The 27,921-nt window shown below is 42.0% G+C and overlaps 6 protein-coding genes and 1 pseudogene across 12 annotated transcripts; 4 read left to right on the forward strand and 3 right to left on the reverse strand.

Annotated features, from left to right (window-relative positions):
* Positions 1-46: 46 nt before the first annotated feature.
* Positions 47-3,985, forward strand: si:ch211-286b5.2. 2 transcript variants are annotated; one of them, XM_043223009.1, is made up of 7 exons: positions 53-249; positions 646-686; positions 787-863; positions 975-2,180; positions 2,709-2,833; positions 2,942-3,034; positions 3,163-3,985. In XM_043223009.1, the coding sequence occupies exons 2-7, from the start codon at positions 665-667 to the stop codon at positions 3,257-3,259; spliced, it is 1,620 nt and encodes a 539-aa protein (XP_043078944.1). In that variant the 5' UTR covers positions 53-249; positions 646-664; the 3' UTR covers positions 3,260-3,985. The 2 variants fall into 2 exon arrangements, with proteins under 2 accessions (XP_043078979.1, XP_043078944.1); XM_043223044.1 differs by lacking the exon at positions 2,709-2,833 and having other exon boundaries at positions 47-249; positions 2,884-3,034.
* A 46-nt stretch (positions 3,986-4,031) lies between these two features.
* nanos3 (nanos homolog 3) lies at positions 4,032-4,790 on the reverse strand. Its single transcript, XM_043224264.1, has one exon. The coding sequence runs from the start codon at positions 4,692-4,694 to the stop codon at positions 4,230-4,232; it is 465 nt and encodes a 154-aa protein (XP_043080199.1). The 5' UTR covers positions 4,695-4,790; the 3' UTR covers positions 4,032-4,229.
* A 786-nt stretch (positions 4,791-5,576) lies between these two features.
* On the reverse strand, positions 5,577-10,589 carry si:ch211-286b5.4 (afadin- and alpha-actinin-binding protein). Of its 3 annotated transcripts, none has more exons than XM_043223173.1 (13): positions 10,475-10,589; positions 10,152-10,232; positions 9,639-9,727; positions 9,061-9,129; positions 8,089-8,203; positions 7,583-7,661; positions 7,373-7,505; positions 7,155-7,308; positions 6,968-7,071; positions 6,502-6,663; positions 6,053-6,170; positions 5,799-5,946; positions 5,577-5,721 (listed from the first exon to the last, which is right to left on the reverse strand). In XM_043223173.1, exons 2-13 carry the CDS (start codon positions 10,210-10,212, stop codon positions 5,667-5,669), a joined length of 1,287 nt encoding a protein of 428 aa, XP_043079108.1. In that variant the 5' UTR covers positions 10,213-10,232; positions 10,475-10,589; the 3' UTR covers positions 5,577-5,666. The 3 variants fall into 3 exon arrangements, with proteins under 3 accessions (XP_043079108.1, XP_043079202.1, XP_043079281.1); XM_043223267.1 differs by having other exon boundaries at positions 5,799-5,940; positions 10,475-10,587; XM_043223346.1 differs by having other exon boundaries at positions 7,388-7,505; positions 10,475-10,586.
* Positions 10,590-10,642: 53 nt separating this feature from the next.
* si:ch211-286b5.5 (uncharacterized protein LOC100003596 homolog) lies at positions 10,643-13,003 on the reverse strand. The gene is made up of 3 exons (XM_043224501.1): positions 12,837-13,003; positions 11,662-11,812; positions 10,643-11,328 (listed from the first exon to the last, which is right to left on the reverse strand). The coding sequence occupies exons 1-2, from the start codon at positions 12,927-12,929 to the stop codon at positions 11,687-11,689; spliced, it is 219 nt and encodes a 72-aa protein (XP_043080436.1). The 5' UTR covers positions 12,930-13,003; the 3' UTR covers positions 10,643-11,328; positions 11,662-11,686.
* Positions 13,004-13,111: 108 nt separating this feature from the next.
* On the forward strand, positions 13,112-17,300 carry si:ch211-286b5.6 (sialoadhesin). 3 transcript variants are annotated; one of them, XM_043223663.1, is made up of 9 exons: positions 13,112-13,752; positions 13,989-14,043; positions 14,683-15,009; positions 15,310-15,570; positions 15,717-15,980; positions 16,051-16,141; positions 16,462-16,501; positions 16,588-16,659; positions 16,739-17,300. In XM_043223663.1, the coding sequence occupies exons 1-9, from the start codon at positions 13,750-13,752 to the stop codon at positions 16,805-16,807; spliced, it is 1,182 nt and encodes a 393-aa protein (XP_043079598.1). In that variant the 5' UTR covers positions 13,112-13,749; the 3' UTR covers positions 16,808-17,300. The 3 variants fall into 3 exon arrangements, with proteins under 3 accessions (XP_043079598.1, XP_043079670.1, XP_043079720.1); XM_043223735.1 differs by having other exon boundaries at positions 15,717-15,920; XM_043223785.1 differs by lacking the exon at positions 13,112-13,752 and having other exon boundaries at positions 14,012-14,069.
* Positions 17,301-19,262: 1,962 nt separating this feature from the next.
* On the forward strand, positions 19,263-22,071 carry zgc:172106 (uncharacterized protein LOC100136844 homolog). 2 transcript variants are annotated; one of them, XM_043243462.1, is made up of 8 exons: positions 19,263-19,439; positions 19,796-20,137; positions 20,212-20,460; positions 20,537-20,800; positions 20,871-20,961; positions 21,282-21,321; positions 21,408-21,479; positions 21,559-22,071. In XM_043243462.1, exons 1-8 carry the CDS (start codon positions 19,397-19,399, stop codon positions 21,631-21,633), a joined length of 1,176 nt encoding a protein of 391 aa, XP_043099397.1. In that variant the 5' UTR covers positions 19,263-19,396; the 3' UTR covers positions 21,634-22,071. The 2 variants fall into 2 exon arrangements, with proteins under 2 accessions (XP_043099397.1, XP_043099465.1); XM_043243530.1 differs by having other exon boundaries at positions 20,537-20,740.
* A 2,009-nt stretch (positions 22,072-24,080) lies between these two features.
* LOC122348061 lies at positions 24,081-27,752 on the forward strand (annotated as a pseudogene).
* The last annotated feature ends 169 nt before the right edge of the window (positions 27,753-27,921 follow it).

Below are 27,921 nucleotides of genomic sequence, written 5' to 3' on the forward strand. Positions count from 1 at the left end.
TTCGCCAGGTCTCCCATAGCAACGACAGAGGCTCGCGCTTTACGGCACGCGGGAACGCCCAGGGACGGAGACCTGCGCTTCAGCCTCCAGGGCGTCGACGGACGGACGTTTAATTCGTATCGCGTTTTCAAAAAGCATATTTTACACCCTGTGATGATTTATCTCGTGAGAGTTACGAGGAAAAGCGCAGAATGTGAATACGACGCCGTGAGGAGCGTCACGAATGTTTCGCGCGCTTGGTTTTAAACGGTTCGTTTGAAATGTGGTTTAGAATTGGTTTTTAGAATTTAGTTTGATTTTAAAAGTGGTATAGAGTAAAAAAAAAAGAAGAAGGAATTTTACATTTTACAAAAGAAAGAATTAATACATTTAAACTACGTTAGTGTTGTCAAACGCATTCAAAATAAACGTTTGTTTACGTAATATATATATATATATATATATATATATATATATATATATATATATATATATATGATACACACACACACATATTATGTAAACAGAAACTTTAATTGTAGATTAAGAGCATGATTAATGCTTTGAATTAATGCTGTCAAACAACAATCAAAATTATGCAAATTAATAATTTGTGAATTAATAGTGTGAAGTGTGCCATTAACGTGTGAACTTTTGTTCATTTAGTTGAATCTTGTCTAAAACAATGGGCAAAAGAAAATCAACAGGTAATGCAACACACACACACACACACACATCAGCTAACCTGAAGCTATATTACATATTTATATTTTTAATAAAATTATGTGGTTAAATGTCTTTTATCAGAGTTCAAAGCCCCTAAAAGGACACAGCCCAGAGGAAAACGACAGAAAAGCACAAACCAGTCTGAAGATGACAATCAGGTGATTTCTCTCACGATTACATTGTAGGACAACAGTTTGAAGAAATTACAGTACGCTGTTACGCTTCCATTTAATTTTTTCATTCACTTAACTCCTCACCTTAATATTTAGACTCTGACACCAGAATCGGAAAATTCCCACAATGCACTGTGTTCAGGCAAGCTGGATGAGCATGAGCCTGGGCAGAGCACATCACAAGTCACTCAGACGACTGAATTCCCTGTAGATCCTTGTTCCTTGGAAGAGAAAACAAGCCTTGGTGATAACGATGAGCTTGGAAATCCACCTGAGGCCTCTCGAGGCGTTGAGCAAACTTCAGCAATCACACTACAAACCCCAGAACTGGAGAACACTCCCTCTACACCTTTGAATACAAACGCTATTAATGTAGATCAGCTCGGGCTAGATGCTGAAGAAAGCGAAATCCCAGGAGACGGCGGCTCCGAGTTACCATCGGATGAGCATCGGACCGAGAGAGCGTCGTCACGCGAGGAGAATACAGCCACCGAAGCCCAGGTGGAGGAACAGTTAGGGCCTTCAGACATGGTGGAGGAGATAGGTGCAGAAGATACAGATCCTCTAGTAAAGAGGAAAATAAGAAAGAGGATGGGAATGTGTAGGTTTGGAGAAAGGAAGAAGATGCTCGTGGAACAGGCGACTACAGGGAAGGTGTTTGAAGGATGGAGGGAGAATGAGACGGGGCAAGTTACTAATGAAGATCAGGACGAAAATGGAGTTGTTGATTCAGAAGTTCCAGTGCCCTCCATCTCAACCTCTTGCACAATGCAGGGTGCACCTTTACAAGAGGAGCAGGAGCAGTCTGATGTGCAATGCGGGAATGAACTTCGGATACCAGACAAGTGCATGGTAAAGGAGCCTGTTACTCATAAAACTGATCATACAGCGTCGTACCGTCCTGATGCCGATGATCTAAACCCTCCCGAGCAATATGACACTGCATGCATGGAGCACAATGCTGCTGAAAGCAACATCAGAGAAGATAGCCATGAGGTCACCACCGAGATTGGCGCTGTAGATTTTGCAGAGGTTTGCAAGGAGTTGCTTGCAGCTCAAGCAGAGGTTGTTGTAGCCTCAGCGTCCGCTTTGGAGCTCGCTAAACCATGTGGAGGAGACCTTGTAGCAGGAGGCGATGAGGCTGACGTCTCTGCCAGTGAACGGTGTTTGGAGCTCACTGATATCACAGAGACCATCGCAACGGAAAATAAGTGTGAGGCCTCCCACTTTACTCAGGGTGCCGAGAAGAACAGCGTGTCCTTGCCTGCAGCTCCACCGGGTGGCCATCATGAAGACGTGCACGTGAGTTATTCTGAGTACGCTTCAAACGGGGCGTCCAAACCTGCTCCTGGAGGGCCACTGTCCTGACCCTAATAAAACACACCTGGAGCAGTCAATCAAGCTCTTCAGACTCACTAGAGCAGGGGTGTCAAACTCAGTTCCTGGAGGTCCGGAGCCCTGCAGAGCTTAGATGCAACCCTAATTAAACACACCTGATCCAGCTAATCAAGTACTTCAGACACGCATAGCATATGTGTTTTAGCAGGGTTGAATCTAAACTCCGCAGGGCTCCGGCCCTCCAGGAATTGAGTTTGACAAACCCTGCACTAGAATCCATGCAACTGTGTCAGAGCTAAACTCCGGAGGACGCCGTCCCTTGAGGATTGGGTTTGGACACCCCCGACTTAAAAAAAAACACATTTTAAGATGTATTGCAGGATGAAGTGCTTTTAAGAACCGTGAAAGGAGTCCACGTGACTTCTGTAAGATAGCTTTGTGTAAGTCTACATTAAACAGCGTAGGGTTTGTAGTCATAGGCCGTGTCCTCAGTCGTTTACAGAGCGTGCAAGTTTAGTGATTGGCGCTCAAGAGCCTCATGAGAGCCCCAGAGACCCCTCCAGCCCCATGTCCATGCACTCGGTGACAGATTCCCAGCTCAACAACATTCCTCTGAGGTGAGACAGCCGTCGACTCTGAACCTTACTGGAGGTCTGCTCAATCTCAGACTTTAGTGCGCAGCGCGAGGTGTATCTGTCCCTCTTCACCGTTTCTGATGTGCTCAGTTTGGAGGACCTCCCCATCTCAGAAGCCTCCTGGGATCTGGAGGACGCCACAGAGCTCGTACGCGACCTAATCCGAGATGTCGCCTCTCTCAAGTAAGTCAGGACTGGTTGTGAGCACTTAAACGCAACTCTGATTGTGTGGTTTGCGCTGTTTATTATATGAAATATAACGGTAGAGAACGGTTTCGACCTTAAGCCCTAATTCTGATTTTTTCTTGCAGTCAGTTGTTGATGGACGCAAGCAGCAAGATCGGGCAACAAGGACAAAAACCTCCGCTCCACACTCAAAAATATAGGCATAGTGCCAACAGATTCTGAATGTGTTTTACTGCATGATATACAAAACAGACGAGAGAAAGAATACTGAATAATTTCCACTGATGAGTTCAGAGAGCAGGCACTGGTTCACAACAGTTCAGTTCAACTTGTTAGAAGTCCTGCCAAGAACAAAATCACAACATGCACAGCAAACCAAAGCTAACACTTTTTCAGGTGGTTCAAGCTAAACAGTAAACATTGTAATAGAGGAGCGTGACCTCTAGATTGAAGGGTTGTAACCTTAGCAACAGGTCTTCAAAGTTCTGGTCATAAATGTATGTCTGTATTGTCCTTCAGAACTCATTCTGCATAAATAAAATGACTGTTTCAGGTTGTTGCTGTCCGTTTGAATCTGTGCAATCATGGTTTGCTAAAAAAAAAATTGAACCAACATCATAGTGCTATGATTAGTATATGCGTTTACAAAAAGGACACCGAACACCGTTATATTGTTCATTTTTTTTGTCTCAAACCAATTTACATGAGCTTTTTTACGCCACGTTAACAAAACCTGATGAACAGAATACGGAGGCTGTTAAATAGCGCAAAATATAGACAGCTTTAAAAAGAGAGAGAAAACAAAACATCTAAATAACATTAAAATCGTTTATATTTTCACAAAATGTTTTCTTTTTTTAGTAAAATTAACCTGCTAGTTTGCACGTGCTGTAGCGAGCCTGCTGGCTTGTGTGCAGGTTTGTTCAAACACCAAAAGGAAAAGAGTGGGGGGGGAAAAAAACACTGCACACAAGAGGAAGACAAAAAAAAAAAAAAAAAAAAAAAAAAAAAAAGTGCAAAAATCCAACAAACCAGTGCAAAATCGCGCGCACACACACACCCGCGCGCGCATGCATGCAAACCAACACACAAGCCATTACGGATCGAACGGTTCAAATTTAAAAGTTGACTAAAAACACTCGTAAAATGTCCTCGTGTGCCGCGGCCAGGTGTTCTTCAGGTAAGAAACAGTTCACCAGGTGGATCTGGCGTACACGGAGGTGTAGGTTTGGTCCACGAGCGGGCAGAACCTCTTGGTGTGAGCTCTGGTCCCGGTGGCGCCGCACAGAGGACACACGTACTGACGCAGGTACGGGCACGTCACGGCCCCGGCGCGGTCTTTCAAGCAGTGCGACGTGAACACGGCCTCGCTCTCTCTGTTGTGCTTGCAGAAGCTGCAGAACCTCTCGGCGGGGCTGCTCTCGCCGCGTCCCGGGTCTCGTTTCTCCGTCGTCGGCGTCCCGTGCGCGCGCGTCGGGCCGCTTGGAGACTCCGGGAGCGCGGCGGCGGCGTCGGCGGTGTCACGGGACGCGTCTCGCTGCATCCCTCTGATCATCCCCGCCAGACCCATGTAATCCCTCCAGGGCTGAAAGTCCTGATTTCCGGACTCCATGGGGCCATGCGCCGACAAGATGTAGCGGAGGAGAGAAAAGGCCATGGCATTCGTGCGGCACGCGCTCAGCACGCGAGGGCTTTAAAGGGCGGACGTCACGGCGGGAGACCAATTAGGACGCGAGGATCCTCTGAAACATAAACGATTGGTAGGTGAGACGGATATAAAGTAAGGATGCTTAATATAAACTGGAGTTGCTGGTGTAACACTATATGGGGTAAGTCGTCACTAACGGAGAAAACAGTGTTTCTGAAATCTAAAATATTGTGGAAAGTTAGGGAGTGCAAAAATGTAAAACTAATATGCATCAAGTGTTTAATGCAAAAAAAAGTTACTTATATCCACATCTTATAGTTTAAATAATATTCTAATTTAAGTACAGTGGAAATTATATTCTTATTTTAAAGTGAGAGTTAATTCAGATAGTCCAAGATCCAAGCTATAGATGGTTTGTATCTTCATAGAAACGGATGTGGAGAAATGACCTTACGTCACTTGTTCACCAGGTCGTCTGCGGTGAATGGGTGCCAGTCGCTGGATGAAGTTTAATTATGAATTATGGACTTATTGCTTATTGTGATGAGTTTAATCAGCCATTTAGACTCATTCTGACGGCACCCATTCACTGCAGGGGATCCAATGGCGAGCAAAATGATGTAGTGCTAGACCTCTCCAAATAGGATAATAAAAAAATAAGTGTACTTCAGGCTGTCCAAGATTTTTAACAAATTGAAACCAGCATTAAAAAAAAAAAAAAAAAACACCCCAGAGGAATATAGCCAAGTATAGTAGTGTAAACATAAGCATTGTGGCAATTAGTCCCGGTCTCAGCTGAAGTGGACAAAAGAATAAATGCAATTACTGATATGATGTGTGCATGGGTGAGATATTCTAATGTGCAAGAGATAGAAAACAACACAATTCTATATGGCATACTTTTATTTTTTCAAATGCATCTTTGAAAATACAAAAACAACAACAACATTATTTCCAGCTCATGGTACTGAAGCGTGTGAACTAAAAGGGCCAGTCCGGGTTGCACTCATCAGGCGACTGAAGCATCCGCTCTGACCTGAGACAGAAAACACACCGTTGAGTGAAGCTGCTCTGAAACGAGGCGTGTGTGAGGGACGGTGTCAGATATGAGACCTGTAGTAGGGAAGTTTAAGAGCCGAGTACAGCTCAGGGGTGTTGGGGGTCATGACCGTGTTCAGACGGGACCCCGGCGTGACCTCTGACCCCTCAGATGACGGCGTGGTACAGGGAGACAGAGAGAGCTGCTCTGGTACAGCTGCACCCACACACACACACACACACACACACACACAGATCATGTTACAGCACTACTAATCACACTATATACAGCTGTGTGTGTGTGTGTGTGTGTGTGTGTGTGTGTGTACGTAGGTCGCTGAGCGCTGTGCTTTCTCTCCTGTTCCACTGAGAGGTCTTCTTGACAGGAGAAAGACCGAAGAAGTCTGCCTTCAAACGGGACGCCTTCTGCTGCTCAAACTCACATCTCTGAAACACCCAGAATTAGATTCACCCATTATTATTTATGCAACTCGTATATAAATAAATAATCTTTTTATACCAATCCTCATGACTTTCTGGTCTAGAAATCATGCCCAGAAAAGTTCTTGATACATCTTGAATTTAAACTCTTGAGGTGATAAATTAATTGCGCTTTTATTTTTTTGCTATTGTTGTTTTAGCAGATTTTAAAGTCATTTGTGTCTTTCCAGTAACTTTGAACTTTTTTTGCGGCCCCCTAGTCCCAGTGGGGAGATGTGCATCATTAAAAATCTTAAACGCATTAAAAAAAAATAAAAAAAGTTTTCATGATTCTGACCTCGTGACCCAATCGGATAGCAGCTTCAGTGAAGGCCTGCCTCTCTTGCTGGAAGCTCCGCCTCTGCCTGTTAAGCTCCTCCCAGTGGCCCTGCAGCCGCTCCCACTCCTCCAGATAGTAGCAGTCCACCAGCACGGCGGGGAGGGGCGCGCTCACACTGTCCTGAGAGAGAGAGAGAGAGAGACAGAGAGAGAGAGAGAGAGAGAGAGAGAGAGAGAGAGAGAGAGAGAGAGAGAGAGAGAGAGAGAGAGAGAGAGAGAGAGAGAGAGAGAGAGAGAGACAGAGAGAGAGAGAGAGAGAGAGACAGACAGACAGAGAGAGAGACACAGACAGAGAGAGAGACACAGACAGAGAGAGAGACACAGAGAGAGAGAGAGAGAGAGAGACAGAGAGACAAACAGAGAGAGAGAGAGAGTTCCAGAAACCGTCCCGAACAGAAGCTGTGAGCTCAGCTCTGGATCCTGACCTGCAGCAAGTGCTGCTGCGCTCGGATCAGCCGTCTGCTCTGCTCCAGCTCCTCCTCCAGACGAGCCAGCAGCTTCTCCTGGTCAGTTCCCCGAGCACAAGCACCTGAGCGCGCACACACACACACACACACGAGTCAGCCAGCAAGACCTCCTCCAACCCATCAGTTTCAAACACGCTGTCCTTACTCTTTGACACGAGCTCCCTGAGTCTCTTCTGGACTTGGGTCCACTCCTGGACCACACCTCCGGTCACATGATCACCGAGGCACCGCTCCGATTGGACCAGAGCGTCGTCGTCCGTCTCCTCTTCTGGTTCTGCATTGCTGACGTCTTGTAGCGTCTAATTAAAAATATTTAGATGCGAGACACACCCCCGATGAGCAGAGCTTAATCTGTAAACGCACGGTTGTGTTTCTCGCCTGTTCCATGTTATTTCTGAGCATGTGCAGTAGTGTGGTGAGGCCGTGTCGCAGCTTCATGGCTTCCCTGAGCTCGGCTTCCCTCCGGTCCAACAGCAGACGCAGAGCTTCCTCCGTCCTGAAGGGGGACGCAAAGGGCTCATTGAGCATAAAAAGGCATACAGTAATCTGTATCTGATCAGGGGCTCGACGTACCTCCCATCAGCCCTTGCGCTCTTGAAGCCAGGCTCTCTCCGTCCGGTCCGCTTCGGCAGAACGTTCATCATCTCCATGGCTTTTGATAGGAAATATCAGGAAGTCATTGCGCAGTGAAACTGTCCTAATAATGTGAAATGTTTTTTTCTAGGTAGCATTTATAGAGTTACATAATTATATCGTAATGCACTCCAAGGAGTTTGTGTATAGTATACATTATAAGTCTAATAGAAACAATAGTGCACTGGTTCTCATTTACAATAAATTACTAATTTAACAAGGGCAAATATGTAAATACAGAAAGGACAGAACTGCGGTCAGTGATGGGAAGAGGACTAAGGAAGTAAGTTTTTGATATTAAATCTTGGCATATTTATGACAGAAAACCATAGCGTCTAACGACATCTTAAAAATTAAGCATGCAACATTCCTGTATCGTATTTTTGAGCAGTCAATGTAATTTATACAAGAAGTAAATGAAATCTGTGTGTGTGATCGAGTCTCACAGGCGCCGCGGGGTCTGTGTCTATCTGTGAGTCTCTCTCTCATGCGCTGGATGTGCTGCTCTCGACGTCTGAGCTCCGCTCCCTGCTGGTGACAGCGGACCTGGAGCCGCGCGCACTACATACACACACACACAGAGAGAGAGAGAGAGAGAGAGAGAGAGAGAGAGAGAGAGAGAGAGAGAGAGAGAGAGAGAGAGAGAGAGAGAGAGAGAGAGAGAGAGAGAGAGAGAGAGAGAGAGAGAGAGAGAGAGAGAGAGAGAGAGAGAGACAGAGAGAGAGACAGAGAGAGAGAGAGAGAGAGACAGAGAGAGAGAGACAGAGAGAGAGAGACAGAGAGACAGAGAGAGAGAGAGAGAGAGAGAGAGAGAGAGAGAGAGAGAGAGAGAGAGAGAGAGACAGAGACAGAGAGAGAGACAGACAGAGAGACAGACAGAGAGAGAGACAGAGAGAGAGAGAGAGAGAGAGAGAGAGAGAGAGAGACAGAGAGACAGAGAGAGACAGAGACAGAGAGAGAGAGAGAGAGAGAGAGAGAGAGAGACAGAGACAGAGAGACAGAGTTTGTTTTAATAGACTTCTCATAAATTCTACCCCTTTCCCACAGAAAACTAGTTTGCATAATTACATTGCATTGCTTACTCAGCTAAACATACTATTTTTGAAATCAATTTTTCCCACAATTTAGCATAAACACGCACACTTTCAGTAAACACGAAGAAGGTTTCTTCTGTGGCCCCTCCCCTCATTACAGAACAAGTTAGACATAATATGAACACGTGACCCTCTCTGTGAAATCCAGGCTAGTCTCAAAATCTAAGTAGAAGATAAAGAGCATCAAAGTTTGATTTTAACCATTCATTTCAATATGATTTACTCATGTTCACATGTTCATAGGATGTTCTTTAAGATGCAGTTATGTTGAAATCAGTAACTCGCTCAAGTCTTCTCACAGAGAGGATCACATAAGAGACCGACCTTTTCTCTTTCAGAGCTCAGAGCATCTTGCAGTCTGGAGATGTGGAGGTCCTTCTCTAGAAGCTGCTCCTGTCAAAGAAAATACGGTCTGCTTTTACACGAAGTAAAATACATGAGCGACTTCTTGCATCCTAAAATATAAGAAAATGTTCATATCAATGTATAATCATAACAAATGTTAAATGGGAACAATATTTACATATTGTTGGTGACAGACCCCTTGAAATGTACTGGTTTTGAGGAGGTCTCAGAAATATAGCATAAACACGATATAATCATGACAATTAAAGAGTGATTAGGAATTTTTATATAAATTGAAAAACTCCTCCCTTTTTCCAGGAGGTCTCAAAAATCTAATAATCTACAATTTAAATGTTAATTATGAAGTTACATACACACACACACACACACACAATAATAAAAAAGGCAACATTTAATTTTAATTATAATAGAATTTAAAGGCAGTGAATGAATGCATGTATAGTAATGGGGACTAGGGAATAAAATAAGCACCTAATATTTAGTAAAGTCCCAGCCTGAAGTGAGATGAAGATGTTGAGGTTCAGGGGGTTGTTCACCTGTAGAGAGCTGGAGAGGTCTCTGGAGATCCCGTGTGAGAAGCTCCGAGTGTTTTCATCAGGACACAGAATCACCGAGCTCAGGATCTCTGACACACACACACACAGAAGAACACACACTCAGCCTGCGCCTCGTACGTGTGTGTGTGTGTGTGTGTGTGCGCGCGCACCTGGTGTTTATCACGTTATGGGAACCAAATGTCCCCACAAGGATAGGAATAACAGTCAAGTTTGACCTTATGGGGATCTAAAAGTGTCCCAGAGGAAACCAGCTTATAAAACATACAGGATTACATTTTTTTGAACATTTTAAATTGACAGGAGTTTCCTGTAAGGGGTAGGTTCAGGTGTAGGACAACAACACATACAGTCTGTACAGTATAAAAACCTTTACGCCTATGGAAAGTCCCCATAAAATATGCAAACGCAACGTACGTGTGTGTGAGTGTGTGAGTGAGAGAGACAGAGAGAGAGAGAGAGAGAGTGTGTGTGTGTGTGTGTGTGTGTGTGTACCTGAGCAGTCCGGAGCTCTCCTCTGGGATCCTGGGGATCTTGCAACCCGTTTGTGTGCCATAAACCCAGACCCTGAAGATACTGTGAAGCAGCGCAAGATCATAAACCACTGCTTCACGAGACACTGGCATCCAATACAACATACTCTTCTTTTTCAGTGAAAATCAACTAGAACTAGTCATTTATTTTAGCAGCAAAACAGACTAGCTTGGTTTTGGCTTTTTTGTGTAACTGACATCTACTAACTTGGTAAAACTCATATATATATATACACACACACACACACATGCAAATATTAGTATACTATAAATAGTATGACCTACCAGAGCAGAAAAGGTTCACACTGACTGTTACAGAGCTCAAGTGAATCTGGTTCCTTTAATCAAGCACCAGCAGGTTTCTCCTTCAATCATCTCATCAGTCTGTTTACCAGCAGCTGTGTCTATCAGATACCCAACACACTTCCATCAAAATATGGTGACACAACCAGGTATTGATCAATAAAACTTTATTTTAAAAGTCAGTTCAGCAAAAAGTCAATGAAACAGGGAAAAAGGGGTTTAATGCAGCAGGTGATCAGGGTTTCCTCAGCAGCACACACACTGAACGTCTTTCTCATCAGACGCACCTGATTGAACTCCTCAGGTCGTTAATCCAGACCTCAAACCAGCGTCAGACACAGGAAGACATCTAACACGTGCTCCGCTGAAGACACAATGATCTTCAAACCAAACCCTGCTGGCCATAAATTAGTAAAAGGCTACAGTAGAAAAATGTCATTTTTGATAGGAAAAATAGTTTAACTCGTTCATTCCTTCCACGTAAACCAGGGTAAACTTCATTCAGTCTTCCAGGAAGTCTTTTTGTTTTCGTAAAATACGCATTACAAATACATAAAAAGGTACATAAAATTGCTTCCGAAACACGGGGCTTTACAGTCGGTGGTACCATACAGTGGACATTCAGCATATTATTACTTATAATACAGTTCATACGAACAGACAGCATCTGTGCAGCTATGAAATAAGAGCGAAGAACCAGTAGAAACGTTTCTTTTTTTTGCTATGCTAAGTAGTGTGTGTGTGTGTGTAGTGCTCCAGGAGGTCTTTATGGAGTAGTGTAAAGGTAGAGACAGACGCTTGAAGGCAGTCACATCATCTGCAACGCTTCGCCCGCTCTGAAATAACAGATATGATATAGACATCAGTATATTTAAAAGGACTGGTGCAAAAATTGAAAATTTGCAATCCATTATGTAGATGAGTTTGTTCATGGGAGCGGATCACTTGCTCTGCGGCGAATGGGTGCCGTCAGGACGAGTCCAAGGACGGATTCGTTTCTTACAAACAAGACAGCTCGTGGATTACTGCAATGTTTTTTTTTTTTTTTTTTTTTTTTTAATCAGCCGTTCTGGACTCGCATTCTGACGGCACCCATTCACTGCAGAGCAGCCGAAGCTCACGAAGAAGCAAGCGGAGGTAAAACGAAGGCATCTTGAGGAGGCCAGGACCTGTGTGCGATCAGGCAGCAGTGGTTCAGAGGAGGCCGCAGGACTTGGGCGGCCGGAAGGGGTTGTCGCTGGACGGCACGCCCATCAGCAGCGGGTCTTTATGGGCGTTCTGCATGCAGAAGTTCTTGAGATCCGTGGCAGCCTGAGAAACCTAGACATTACAATTAAGACGACAGGTTTAACGACACTATGCTGGACTGTGTGCACACCCCTGAGAAAGTTTTAATCATGTCTCATATATATATATATATATATATATATATATATATATATATATATATATATATATATATATATATATGTGTGTGTGTGTGTGTGTTCAGGTTTCTGTTCTGAAAATGTATGCAAATTAGCTAATACATAATGTGCACAGTTAAAACATTTCATAAGACAAAATATGGATAATTTTTGTAATAAGCTTTTCTGAGTTCTGTCATTGCTTCTGAGCATCGTATATAAATGCGTTTGATTTTTTACAAATTTGGTTAACACTACTTTGACAAAAAAATAAAAAATTATTGCACAATATTATATAAAAAAGGCATTTTTATATTGGGGGCTGGGTCACCATGAAGTAATGCACACAAAAACAAAGTTTAGTTTAGGGGGGATACTAAGGTTTTAAAGTAGTATCCTTAAAAGCAACGCGTACAACGAAGTAGTGCAATCTGATAGCATCCCTGCACCAGAACACCACCACCAGAGTCCGTTTGCATACATTTACATTATTAATGAGCAGGAAAAACAACATTAACAGTTGTCTGTACTTTGAGCACAAAACACGCTTCTGGCAGTAAAAAAAAACATGTAGAAACGCCTTAAAAGCAGCTCGAAGGTCAAAAAAAACTAGTCGCCTATGCATGACTTTAAACTATGCAAGCGCGTTTAAAGTGCTATTTTGTTGATTAGCGTTAGCACTAGCAGTGAGTCCAACCGGTTAAACCGGGGGTCAGCTCCCGGAGGACCGCGGCCCTTTCGAGCTCAGCGCCAACAAACACAGCATGCAGGTGTCAGACAAACCCGAAGGACTTGATCCTCCGGCTCAGGCGCGTTTAGGGTCGCATCTGAACTCAGCAGAGCCCCAGCCCTCCGGGAACCGAGTCCGCCTCCCCTGGGTGAAGCTCAGCCGCAAACCCTCGAAAACCGAGACCCCTTCGCGTTTACGGCGCACTTACGTTAATCCGTCGCATCTTGGCCTCTAGTCTGAGCTGTTTGACGGCTTTCTGCGCTACGGCCACGCTGCTGCTGCTGGCGTTGTTGTTGGACATGATGACTGACTCGAGAGAGAGAGAGAGTTTACGGAAGTTTGAGAAACAAGGGCGCGCGCGCGCACGCACGCACGCACACACACACACACACACACACACACACACACACATAAACTTGTTTTGCTAAAAAAAAGAAAGAAAAGAAACTTTAGCGGTTAAAGAAGCCTGTCGCAATCTGTCGTAAATAAGGGGCTGCAATAAATTACGTCACATTAAAAAGTGCGCCAAAACGGCATTTGTTGTTTGAATTTCTCATTAAAACCTACGAAATGTGAGGCTTTGTCGAATGCAGACTCAATCTGTCCTCGAAGTATAGCTTATAAACAAGTGCTTCACAGACTAGCGACGCCTTTAGCACTTTCCGGAGCCAACAAACATTTGCACATTTGCATGCTATGTGTGATTATTAGCCCATATCTTTCACCATCTCCTAATAATGTAGTCATGTACCAGGAAGAAAAAGTTTTGAAAGCTGTGTGGGGTGGTACTTTTGCCCCCGTGGTACAAATGTGTAGCTTTAGAAAACGTAGGCTAATGCCCCAATGACCGCTTTTGTAAGTGAGAATATAAATATATATTATTCAGGGACAAGAAGTCTACTCATCTTAAGTTATATGTAAGTCCTTGTACTCTTGCTTCAGAGCTAAAGAGTATTTCCCTAACCATCTATTGAGTGTGGTCAGCATTTTTTTTCTTTCAGAGTTGATATATAGTTCCCTGAATAGTTTCACAGAGGAAGAGAACCTCTTTAGTTCTCAGACCAGTTTGTCTTTGCTTCAACAGGCTGCTTTAATATTCGTAGTTGGAGGACTACAGCATCATGGTAATATTTTTCATTTGAAATCATGTTTAGTTGAAATTGTTGAGATGTTTAATAGCTTACTGTATTTTAATGTAGCATTAAGCAACAGGCCGGTCAATTAATGGCCAGTTAAGGACAGGCTGTGAACATTTCTGTAAAAGGTTGAGGAATAATGGCAACAGAATACATTAATTGTCATTATTTTCAGTGGAGACAGATAGATCAGACATTTGCATGATGAATCTCATGTCTTGAAGGTGTGTCCAGCTCTGCTGCTTCAATCCTTCATCTGGATCTCTCTGATGGCCGAAGGTAACATATCTGTGACCTGTGGTCAGGTAAAGAACACCTGTCTTTACTGAAGACCGCTTTCCGATAAACAGAAAACAAGTTTGCTTTACTGAAAACACTGCTTAAAATAGCTTTTCGCACACCATCCTGTGTGACTTCAGTTTAAATGGTCACAGCTTTCTGCACTTGCAGAGCCCCGCATAGTCCTTTAAGAGTTTAAGGTTCATCATGGAGCCGAAATGCTCTTTTTTTTACACTAAAGACGAGACACGGTGAAAAGAGTACAAAGAAAAACCTAGTCGATAGATTAGATTGATAATTGCAAAATTTTTTGTATTACAAGTTGACTAAAATATTAAGTTTATTTAATAAAATACGTGCTAATTTGTTTTAGAACAAAACGTTTTTTTACAGAGGGAACTTTTATTTTGTCGCTCCATAATTCAGAAAATATCTAGAACAGTTTTATTTGGGAGAATAAAATATTGTGTGTTATCGAGCAAATTATATATGAACTAATCCCTCTGTAAAAACCTCCAGACCACCAGTGTTTCTCCTTCAAGGTTCTTTATGGAACCATTTAGACGAAAGGGTTCTTCTTCTCAATGCCATAGCACCTCGCTCTGCAGAGTATGAAGCACTCTCTGGTGTGTCTTCCAGGTGTGCGGTGTGACGTGACTCACATCGTCAGCAGGATGTGTGTGGTTCGGCAGTCGACGGCGCTCATACCCTGCAAACACACTTCTGGACGCGAGAAGGGGAGCGCAGCCGCATGGCTCTTCGAGAAGCCGCCGGGGCAGAGGCGCAGGGTTTCCGAGGACCCTGCGTTTGAGGGCCGCGTGGAGTTCGTGCCGCCTGACGCTGGGAACTGCTCGATGCTGCTGAGGGACGTGAGAGAAAGTGACTCCGGCATCTTCCGGTTTGTGCTGAGCGCCGCTTCCGGACAAAACTGGACAAACGATCAGGGAATCAAGCTGGAGGTAACAGGTGAGCGGAGAGGCGAAAGAGATAGGCGTGAACCGAGACCTTTTACAACCGATCCCAGATAGCACACGCACGTCTGCAAGATGTCTGTTAAAGATCTCTTGATCTGGAAAGCATCTGCTGTCTGCAAACGTCTTTTAGATGTCAGTTTTACATACATTTTAAATCAAAATGCACTAACTCTTGATTTCTCTGTCTCTAATTCGGATATTTAAAAAGTAATGGGTTAAGTAATCTGATTACAATACTTGTAACGCGATACCGCTGATGATGCTGAGCATAGACTTCTTTTTTCTGGTCCAGGCGTGGAGTTGGAGGTAAAGACAGAGTCTGATGTTGTGATGGTGGGAGACTTGGTCCTGTTTGTCTGTGGTTCATGCATCCCCTCCATGAACCTACCAACCTACATTTGGAGGAAAGACAGCCATGTGCACAGTCAACATCATGGAGAAAACATGCTTGTTTTGGAGTCTGTCGAGCCGGAGGACGGAGGACGATATTCCTGCACTATAAGCAGCCATACTGTCAACTACACATCTGCTGAAATCACTCTCAGACCTAAATGTAATTTAGCTAAGAGTTTTTCTTGATCAGGGTTTTGTATCACTGCTTCTAATAATAATGCCTACAGTAATAATAATACAATAGTAATAACCATGGTTTGAGTCGAGTGCGACTGCTTGTCATTACACACTTGATTGTCTGTTCAGATCCTCCTCGGAGCGTCCGGGTGTCCGTCAGTCCTTCTGCTGAAGTAGTGGAGGGAGATTCAGTGACTCTGATCTGCAGCAGTGACTCAAACCCTCCTGCTCTGAACTTCAGCTGGTTTAAGGAGAATCAAAGCTCAGCTGTTGGATCTGAACAGAGTTTGATCATCTCCAGCTTTAACTCCAGTCACAGTGGACTCTACTATTGTGAGGCTCAGAATCAACTTGGCTTTCGGAGATCAGCGTCTGTGTCTTTAACATCTGCAGGTATTAATATGATCCTGTAGTTCTGCTGGTGTCACGAGCTTCATGTGAAATCATGTTTCTCTTCACTCAGGTGTTCAGAAAACCGCTCTGTACGCAGCTGCTGGAGTCGGGGCTGGGATCGTCTGCATCTGCATCATTACTGTAGTAATAAAAATCATCAGGTAAGAATCAACACTCATTATATTGTATTAGTAACAAATATACTTTTATAAATTTTCCCAAACATTCCTTTTTTCCAAACCTGAGGTGATGAAGCTCATTTCAGCCTAATTTCATGCTAATTGAAAGAAAACAAGTTGACAAAAAGATTTTAGATTTTTACTGATAGCATAATCTCCAAGTATTTTTAAAGACTGTTCATTTTAAAACAGAAACCACTAATTAAAGGATTTTTAACACAGCACAAAAATGAAAAGATGAAGGAGATTCAGAGAGATTCAGAGTCAGTTTGTGTTCACGTTCATTTCTTCTCCTCTCTCAGGAAGCGAGTGACTCCGTCAGGATCAGGACGCAGTAAGCCGGTGAGTAAATCTCCTCATGGATCTTCTGGTCTTTGTCTGTCAGTTCTGGAGGGAGAAAGAAATCTCTCCTCATTGTTTGTCGTCAGCTGGAGTCTCCTGAAGACGCCTACATGAGCCTTGAGCCCAAGTCCAGATGTTCTGAATACGACACGCTGGATGTGAGTTCCTCTGCTGTTTATCTCGTGGATGTTGAACATCAGATCTTATTAGTGATGGAGATGTTTTCTTCTTCTCTAGAACATGAAGAGATCCTGTGAAAACACAGAGCAGCCTGAAGATCAGGAAGCTACATATGAAGACATATGATTAACTAATTATTGTCACAGGCGGTGGATGTCATTCCCTGGACAGCCACCAGTGGGCCTTTTTGTAGTTTTGTTTGTATGTCCTGGACTACGTCTCCCATACCTCCGTGCACCCGATTATCTGGTTGCTTGTCACCACCTGTTTGTCATGTATTTATTTAGCATGGAGCATGTTCTCTGTTTAGTTTGTATTATGTTGCTGTAGTGTTGTTTGTGTAACCCTGCGTCCTGCTCTTCTGGCTCTGACTTTGCTCTGTGGATTTATCATTATTGTATTTTTAGATTTATTTTTTCACACTGCTAATCATGTGACCCTGGACCACAAAACTATTCATAAGGGTCATATTTTTGAGATTTATACATCATAATTTACATTAATGTATTGTTTGTGTAAAACAAAATTTGGCAGAGACTTGAAAATGTGTTCAAAAATACCTAATAACTGAGAGAACTGTTTCATTTTTGTCCAAATGAAATTCTAAGCAATTCATATCTTTTAAAAATAACATATTTGTACCAATTTTTTTTCAAGATATTGCTAAATATACCCCAGCAACTTAGAACTGGTTTTTTGTGCTATATATATATATATATATATATATATATATTTTTTTATGTCTCAATATTTTCTTGAAAGTTATTGATAACGGTCATTAGACAATATTATAGCTGGTATTTTAAGGACTGCCGCGACTCCTAAAGTTTTTGATATTCTTCATATTCTGTGTGGTGGTCAGTTCAGAAATTAAATAGAAAATTCATCTTTTCTAATAAGTATGAACTGATTTTTAGATTTTATGGGCCTTGTAGTCTTTATATAGCCTTTTTTTAAAGTGTCCATTGTCTTTTAAATACTGATAAATTCTTTAACTAATATAAGATACTCTGAATGTGGGCAGTACGTGGCTGTAAATAAGTTGCATCTGACTTGATTAATATTTATGTTCTAGAATTTCTATTTTTAACTACGTTTGACTGTTAAAGAAAAAACACAAGCTAACGCCACCGTAAGGTTTCAATATTGAGGGAGAAAAGTCCTTCATGGGCTCAGACTTTTAGACATGAACATTTATCATGTGATTCTCAACAGTGGTGACTATAATGTTTAATACTGCAGTGCATGATGGGAGTTTTTACTGCGGTGTCACCCAGCATGCACTGCAGTATGAAGCAGTTGATTGTGACCATTGTTGAGATTCATATGCTGCTTCTTAATGTCTGTGTCTAAATAGTTCTGGAGTTCAAATATTTATTTGTGTTTCTTAAAAATGCTATAGTATGTGTGCAGATATTTAAGAAACATGCTAAGCTAACGTATTTGTTTACTTGAAAAACCACGCTGCAGTCAGTTATTCTGTTTTGAAAATGTTTGTTTCGGCACGGAATGGCGGCTTATGTTGTGTTTTGTGTCTGTGTTTCGGGACCCCGGGTTCAAGTTGTCAGAAAACAGAAAAATCAAAGAGATCAGTGGTCTCCAATGATATTTTGGACTGCGATACCTAGTTCAATCCTGCACATCTCTTGCATGCTGTAGTTTGTCAGGGTCGATTATGCAGAACGTAGACATATTGATGAAACGGCAAAAAGTTGTTTTGGATGTAACGGGGCCAGCTCATGATAATTAGTAATTACAGCTAACATCTGTTTAGTGTAACACTGATCTCTGTGCTTTACAGCAGTGTATGCCTTGCTACGGAGAGAAGCGAGTCAAGAGCCCAACTCAAGACAACACTGATGTTGAGGATAGTGGCATCGTTTTAACCAATAAAACCAATAAAACATCCCCATCTGATCCTCTGTAATTCTCAATAACAGCATGCGTTCACTACTGATCCACAACGAGGGAGCTGTCCGGTGCTGATCTGATTCCTCTGGACTGCTTGATGAAGCTTGGAGATGTTAGAAACGTCTGTTTCATCTGTGTGCTTAATGTTTAATTCAGCCCATAAAGGCACCACTGCCTTGTGAAAAACACGGTCAAACAATTTAAGAAGTACCTTTCAACAACGAGAAAAATGCAATGGGATGCCTAGTCCTTTCAGTTTAGGACATCATGAGCTTCTATGCATTATGATCCAAAGACGCGCTCTTTAAATCCCGTCACTTTTCCTTGTTGAAGATTCGTGGGAGCTTAAGTTAACACTGTTAGCCGCAGGAGAGCGTGCAACGCATATCTAGTGCTAAACCCAGAGCAAACAGGAAGCTGCCCTACGGACAAGTTTTATTCGATCAGTTTGTGTGAGTTTCACATTAAGTTGAGTTTACATTTATCTGAGAACTCACATGAAGACAAATGATCTCCCTTCAAATGATCTCCTCTCTTTCAGAAGTTTATTTTATATTTATATGGATACACATCTGAGTTGAGATATGCTGCGGTGCTGTGTGACTGAAGGAGGAGCGTTCTGCTTTAAGACAGAGGAAGTGAAGAGAGAGGATGTGTTAAAAACAGTTAAACACTGATCGTCTGTCACTGATACGTGACGCTCAAACCCTGCAGATCTAAGAAACACCGGACAAATATATTTTACATTTCAAACACCCTTCAGTTTTAAGTACATCAGTGTGATTTCATCAGTCTTTCTGAAGAATGTTCAGCCTTTTCTGTTTGGTTTTTCTGCTCATGATTTCTGGTGAGTCTCAAAATCTTATTTTCACACAAATGAAGAAACACATGAGTGTTGTTCAGTTCATCTGTATTTCTGTGTTTAACGTCGGTTTGATGGGAACGTGTTTCTCACACTCTGTAGTTCTTCTGAAAAACCTTCAGTGCTGTACATTACACGAGAAACAGATCAGACACTTCCTGGAAATACTGACGCCGTTCTTGAGTTCATGTAAAGAGTTTTTTTTACCTGTTAGAAAATGTGGGATATGGAGAGGATCAGGGTGGGATAAGAGTATAAGATCATGACCGAGTGTGTCTTACTTTAGAACTGCTTCTGTGTTTCATTTCATATCCTGTGTTTATCTGCTTTATATTTTCCAGTGAATTGCAGTCAGAGATGGGAGGTTCAGTACACAGATATGATGAAATGTGCTCTAAAGGGTTCAACAGTACATTTATCAGCCAGTTATAAACACCCAAATCATCTCAACGTGAAAGATGAATTCTGGATTGTAAACCCAGTTAAAGATGCAGAACCAGTCAATCTGTTAAATCATCCAAATTACAGAGGAAGAGTTCAGTTCTTCCGGACAGACGGCCTCTTCTTTCTCAATCTCAGTGGTGTGAAACATGAGGATGAAGGAATATACTGCATCAGAATCCTGGCAGATGTAGATAAAGAAAGATTTCATGGTTATCCTGGGATTGAGCTCAAAGTGACAGGTACAGACTAATATTCCACAGATCATACTGTTCTTTCACACACAAGTAAATATATGTTTTGTTCATGACGTCAGATCTGAGAGTGGAGATTCCTGAAGAGGTCGTTGAGGGACAGTCACCTGTTTTAGTTTGTAAAAGCACCTGTAAACTCTCAGATAAAGCAGACTTTACCTGGTATAAAGACGGAGAGGAGTTATCAGAAGGGATGAACCTGAATCATCTGTGGCTGCGGTCGGTCAACAGTGAAGATACAGGAAACTACAGCTGTGCAGCGAGAGATCAGAAACATCTGCCTTCTGCTGCCCTCACTCTCAGTGTTAGATGTACGTCAAGATATCAGCAGCAGTCACTACAGACCCATCAGAAGATGCTCTGTCTGACATGTTTCTCTATTTCCAGATCCTCCTCGGAGCGTCCGGGTGTCCGTCAGTCCTTCTGCTGAAGTAGTGGAGGGAGATTCAGTGACTCTGATCTGCAGCAGTGACTCAAACCCTCCTGCTCTGAACTTCAGCTGGTTTAAGGAGAATCAAAGCTCAGCTGTTGGATCTGAACAGAGTTTGATCATCTCCAGCTTTAACTCCAGTCACAGTGGACTCTACTATTGTGAGGCTCAGAATCAACTTGGCTTTCGGAGATCAGCGTCTGTGTCTTTAACATCTGCAGGTATTAATATGATCCTGTAGTTCTGCTGGTGTCACGAGCTTCATGTGAAATCATGTTTCTCTTCACTCAGGTGTTCAGAAAACCGCTCTGTACGCAGCTGCTGGAGTCGGGGCTGGGATCGTCTGCATCTGCATCATTACTGTAGTAATAAAACTCATCAGGTAAGAATCAACACTCATTATATTGTATTAGTAACAAATATACTTTTATAAATTTTCCCAAACATTCCTTTTTTCCAAACCTGAGGTGATCAAGCTCATTTCAGCCTAATTTCATGCTAATTGAAAGAAAACAAGTTGACAAAAAGATTTTAGATTTTTACTGATAGCATAATCTCCAAGTATTTTTAAAGACTGTTCATTTTAAAACAGAAACCACTAATTAAAGGATTTTTAGCACAGCACAAGAATGAAAAGATGAAGGAGATTCAGAGAGATTCAGAGTCAGTTTGTGTTCACGTTCATTTCTTCTCCTCTCTCAGGAAGCGAGTGACTCCGTCAGGATCAGGACGCAGTAAGCCGGTGAGTAAATCTCCTCATGGATCTTCTGGTCTTTGTCTGTCAGTTCTGGAGGGAGAAAGAAATCTCTCCTCATTGTTTGTCGTCAGCTGGAGTCTCCTGAAGACGCCTACATGAGCCTTGAGCCCAAGTCCAGATGTTCTGAATACGACACGCTGGATGTGAGTTCCTCTGCTGTTTATCTCGTGGATGTTGAACATCAGATCTTATTAGTGATGGAGATGTTTTCTTCTTCTCTAGAACATGAAGAGATCCTGTGAAAACACAGAGCACTCTGAAGATCAGGAGGCTATATATTACAACAGCAATTACTGAACAATTAATGCTTTGATGTTTGTTCATTATATATTTTCTCGCTCATATTAATCAGTTTGATGTTTGCTTCTGTGCTTTAAGAAAACGCATTTCTTCCTGCCATTTGTGTGATCAGATGATGATAGTGAGATTGGAAAGTTAAAAATAGTTGTAGTAGCTCAGAACATTACTTTTTTTTAATTGTACACAAAACACCAGCTAAATATGATTTCTCCGGATGAACGTATTAAGATGAATTATTAGGGCTCCAAACACCTTGTACGTTTTTGTGTTGCTTTCAGTTTTGATAAATGCAGTGTTTCTGTTGAAGACTGCTTGGATAGTAGTATCTTAACCGTGCATTTACTTGTGTTTTTATCTTGACCTTTTCTTCGTTCGATTGTTGACTAGGAGCATTGAGAGTGTTATTTTTATCAGACAATAAAACATTTTTCCATACGTGACTGTGACCAATCCATACACGTCTTGATTTCTAACACGCTCTCTCGTCTTTTTCACCAGTGTTTAACAGAGAAATGCAGTCTGCTATCATTATAGACAGAAAAGAGCTAATGTAGATGTCTCCAGACAGTTCCAGTGGTGATGTGGGTTAGGTTCTCCTGGTCTCCTGTAGATGTTTCTTCAGCTCGTGAGCAGCAGAGGGAGCTGTCCGGTGCTGCTGATTTAGAACTGTCCTAAAAGTCTCCTAGAGTTAACACAGATAAGCCTGTTTGCACGGAAGGAAGATGTAACGCATGAATAGCAAATTATGCAATAAGTAAGCTTATTCATAATCAATTTTTTGGTGTATGTTATATTCATTTACATGTATTTATATTTATTTGGCAAGTCTACAGTGGTGTGTTTAAGGCGTGTTGATGAATTTTTACCAAGGAGTCTTTCATAAACTCATTTTCTCAAAAGCTTGTACGTGTTGCATGCTGCCCACTAAAATGAGGAAGAAAAGAGGAAGCGTCGGCGGCTGCCACATCTTTTCGCTCTTCTCTGCTTAAAAGCTATCTGTTATGTGTGTGTTTGATTAATGCACGTTTTTCTTTCATCTCAACGTTTCTCTTTTCATCAAAACGTGGTGCTCATGTGTTCGTTAAGACGTCGGTCCGGTGTGCATTTATTGTGTCGTGCAACTGAGAGAGTGACATCTTTCATTTACAGAGACAGGAAGTGGCAACATCTCTGAGACCGAGCTTCCCACCGTACGTCTAGATCAGCTCGTTTTAATATGCTGTAAATGAGCTTTAAGTATACTTGGGTTTATACGAAAAGTCTAAGTATATTTGAGCTACACTTATTCGTGCTCGTAGAATCTGTGTTTTCATTGTTATGTTGTAGGTGGTGCTAGAACATCTTCTGTACTGAATAAATACAAAAAAAACTAAACTTTTATTTATTTTTTGGGAAATTCAGCCCAGAAGATGCGTGCTATATTTAAGAGGTGTTCACTATATTTCCTGAATCAAATCGTTTCAAAATATTACAAGCAATATTATCAATTCAACGCATTAGAGTTCATTATAATTAATCAAATTAACTGCTTATAATGAACCATTAAAAATAAGTAAAATAGCATGGGAAAAAATAGCTATGCGTGTCAGGCTAGTCGTTGGCGATCAAGAAACATCCTGCTAAAATTGAATATTAATGACGTAAACTTTTTCACAAATTCACATTTTTGTTGTTTACATGGAGATGGTCATCGCGTTCAAAAGCTGATGTTTTCAGGTCCCCAAAACAGAGTCACCGAAGACCCCTGACGTTAACAAACCATCACCGAAGGAGAACGTCTTATTTTCCTGAGGTAGCAGCGGAGGTGAGGAGGGAGCTGTCCGGTGCTGATCTTCTTCATCAGCTCTGACGTGTGTGTGGAGACGAGTCCCACTTCACTTTCCCTCTGGAGCACTTAATGAAACTCAATACATGCAGATGCTTTGCTTTTATCTAAATGTGTTTTTTTGCACCGTTCTTAAGTTACCTCAAAAGGGCCCCAATGGCTTGTTGTGAAAATGTGGTCAGACTGGTTAAGAAGCTCTTGTCCACAATGAGAAACATGCAGCGGGTGTTGAGTCCTTTCAGTTTAGGACGTTATGAGCTTCTGTTCGCTTGCATTAAGATGAACCACAGACGCACTCTTTGAGTCCAGTCACCTCGTCTTGTTGAAGATGAAGATAAAGCTGCTAGACAGATGAGTGCGTGCAACACATATCTCAGGACAGTTATAACATCAGCACACGCTAAACTGAGGGAAAACCGGAAGACGTTATTTTCTTCAGGTATGAATTTCACGTTAACTTGAGTTTACATTGATCTGTAAACTCACACGAAAAGCAGTGTCTTCAAATGATCTCCTCGGTTTGAGACTCAGGGAGGTTTGATTCAGTGTTGAGTGACTGAAGGAGGAGCGTTCTGCTTTAAGACAGAGGAAGTGAAGAGAGAGGATGTGTTAAAAACAGTTAAACACTGATCGTCTGTCACTGATACGTGACGCTCAAACCCTGCAGATCTAAGAAACACCGGACAAATATATTTTACATTTCAAACACCCTTCAGTTTTAAGTACATCAGTGTGATTTCATCAGTCTTTCTGAAGAATGTTCAGCCTTTTCTGTTTGGTTTTTCTGCTCATGAATTCTGGTGAGTCTCAAAATCTTATTTTCACACAAATGAAGAAACACATGAGTGTTGTTCAGTTTGTCTGTATTTCTGTGTTTAATGTTGGTTTGATGGGAACGTGTTTCTCACACTCTGTAGTTCTTCTGAAAAACCTTCAGTGCTGTACATTACACGAGAAACAGATCAGACACTTCCTGGAAATACTGACGCCGTTCTTGAGTTCATGTAAAGAGTTTTTACCTGTTAGAAAAGAAAATGTAGGATATAGAGAGGATCAGGGTTGGTATGTAATTAAAACTAAAACAATATTTGAACAAAAGCTGTGTCTTACTCTTAGAACTGCTTCTTCTGTGTTTCATTTCATATCCTGTGTTTATCTGCTTTATATTTTCCAGTGAATTGCAGTCAGAGATGGGAGGTTCAGTACACAGATATGATGAAATGTGCTCTAAAGGGTTCAACAGTACATTTATCAGGCAGTTATAAACACCCAAATAATATCAAAGTGAAAGATGAATTCTGGATTGTAAACCCAGTTAAAGATGTAGAACCAGACAATCTGTTAAATCATCCAAATTACAGAGGAAGAGTTCAGTTCTTCAAGAATGACAGCCTCTTCTTTCTCAATCTCAGTGATGTGAAACATGAAGATGAAGGAATATATTTAATCAGAATCCTGACAGATGTAAAAATAAAGATATGGGTCATCCTGGGATTGAGCTCAAAGTGACAGGTACAGACTTATATTCCACAGATCATACTGTTCTTTCACACACAAGTAAATATATGTTTTGTTCATGACGTCAGATCTGAGAGTGGAGATTCCTGAAGAGGTCGTTGAGGGACAGTCACCTGTTTTAGTTTGTAAAAGCACCTGTAAACTCTCAGATAAAGCAGACTTTACCTGGTATAAAGACGGAGAGGAGTTATCAGAAGGGATGAACCTGAATCATCTGTGGCTGCGGTCGGTCAACAGTGAAGATACAGGAAACTACAGCTGTGCAGCGAGAGATCAGAAACATCTGCCTTCTGCTGCCCTCACTCTCAGTGTTAGATGTACGTCAAGATATCAGCAGCAGTCACTACAGACCCATCAGAAGATGCTCTGTCTGACATGTTTCTCTATTTCCAGATCCTCCTCGGAGCGTCCGGGTGTCCGTCAGTCCTTCTGCTGAAGTAGTGGAGGGAGATTCAGTGACTCTGATCTGCAGCAGTGACTCAAACCCTCCTGCTCTGAACTTCAGCTGGTTTAAGGAGAATCAAAGCTCAGCTGTTGGATCTGAACAGAGTTTGATCATCTCCAGCTTTAACTCCAGACTCAGTGGACTCTACTATTGTGAGGCTCAGAATCAACACGGCTCTCGGAGATCAGCGTCTGTGTCTTTAACATCTGCAGGTATTAATATGATCCTGTAGTTCTGCTGGTGTCACGAGCTTCATGTGAAATCATGTTTCTCTTCACTCAGGTGTTCAGAAAACCGCTCTGTACGCAGCTGCTGGAGTCGGGGCTGGGATCGTCTGCATCTGCATCATTACTGTAGTAATAAAAATCATCAGGTAAGAATCAACACTCATTATATTGTATTAGTAACAAATATATATTTTGATTTGATACATTCCCAAAATTGTAGACTACACTTTTTTTCCAAACCTGAGCTCATTTGTAAGCAAGAAATACTGGAATACATTTTACAAGAAAATACTATTTTAGTCTTTCTACTTAAAAGTTTAATATTTAAGCTTCCACTGCTTGCTGTTTCTTTGAAACTGTACTAGAAATATCTAAATGTAGATAGTCTGCATAATCTTTGTTTTCTGTGACATGCATACTGTATGTTTCTTCTCTGCAGCAGGAAAACAGGAGACGTCCAAAGAGACGTTTCAAAACAGGCAAGTCCAGAACAGCATGTAATTGTAGTTCATGTAATAGTGATCACAGAGAGATCATCCGGAGTGTGTGTTCATTCAGGAAAACAACAGCACAGCCGAGACGGATGAGAAGAGCGTGAAACCTTCAGAAACAGCCGATCCGAAGGATGTAGTTTACTCCAGCGTCGCTCACAGCAGAGCCAGAAAACCCCCGAGAGCTGGAGATGAAGACGAGGTCCAGTACGCCAGCGTCCAGCTCCACAGAAACACAACCACAGAGACTGGACGTCAGAACAGAAACACTCCTTCTGCCGGGTGAGACACACTTCAAGCCAACAAACACATCTCCAGCTTTCTTTTTCTGTAGACATTGATGTGGTTCATCTTTGTCTTGTTGAACAGATTAAACTCTGAAGTGGTGGATGATTCCTCCGTGATCTACAGCGGCGTCAATGTCGCATGAAGAAACCGTCCGTCTGAACCGCCACAACGCCAGCACATGATGGTCAGGCATGTTTTGAAGCATGGCTGCTGGTCTGCTCAGGACCGGCTTAAACCAGCTCTAACCAGTAAACCAAAACATGCCCAACTAGCATAAGCTGGTGTTTTCAGCAGGGATGGAAGTTGTGTCCAAGTTTTCTACTGGAGTTTATTCACAAGTGATTGTGCTGAACAAACCAGTAACAACAGTGTAAGGTGGGACGGTATATAATGCGTTGGTTGTTGAAAGGTTATAGTTAGGGGTGGATGGTTTTATCAGCTGTTTATAATTCATGCAATACATTGCTTATTTTTTACTATTCAATTAATTACTGTAATAATTTTTATTAACAACCATAGCTATGTAGCTGATAAATTCCGAAGTGTTGAAAAAATGTGTAAAAAATTCATGCTAGCGTTTGGGTGTTTCATTTGTGTTGCCAGATATTGCGATTATAAAATATAAAATAAACCTACGTTAATTTCAAATCTTTTAAATGAGACAAGATACAGACATAGCAGACAACTACAGCTTACCTTATTAGCTTTCTAAAATATCAAATGAAAAAAACACAAACGCCTACAATTGATGGATCTGGCAACCCGAATGCTGGGCCCGAGTCTCAAACCGTCTAAACTGCAATATACATGTCAGTCAGAAACCCGTATGTTGAGTTTAACAGCAAATTAGTCAGTCAGATAACTCATTTTATTTTCATCCAAATATCGAAAGGGTCTTACATGCATTTTGAGCACACTGTCTGTAAAACGGAGAAGGAGTTGTGTCTCAGCATGTGGTTGGAATGGATCTTGTCGAGCACGCAACGTGTTGCTTGTGTGGTTTTCGACAGTGTGTGCTCAGCTTACGCTTTTGGAGATAACATGCTTATGTTTGAAAAAGAGAAGCTGCTGCTGCTATTCTTCTGAGCCTGCGGACTGAAGGGCACGCGTCCGGTCTATGCGTTAATGTGCGCTGTGTACTATATGTGTACTAACAAACAACAAAGAATGCAGATAGGTTCATAAAATGAATGCACGTTTTATGCTAGGCTGCAGAAGGCTATGTTGAAGCCCATTGCTTTTGGCTTCATTGCATTTGCTCACAGTTTCATTGCTTATGAGTTATTAATAAAGCGAAGCCATGGCAAATGGCGATGCGATAACCTTTTATTAAAACAAGTCTCTGAGTCATTTGTTTTAGTAACCTATTATTTTAAACCTGAGAAACTTTCACCGGGCACAAACCTGGCTGATGAGACACAGACAACGGAGAAATCACCCTGAATCTACTGATCACGGGTCATTATATAAAAGGATTATATATTTCAGGTG

The sequence above is a fragment of the Puntigrus tetrazona genome, chromosome 1 (assembly GCF_018831695.1).
Source record: "Puntigrus tetrazona isolate hp1 chromosome 1, ASM1883169v1, whole genome shotgun sequence".
NCBI lineage: Eukaryota > Metazoa > Chordata > Actinopteri > Cypriniformes > Cyprinidae > Puntigrus > Puntigrus tetrazona.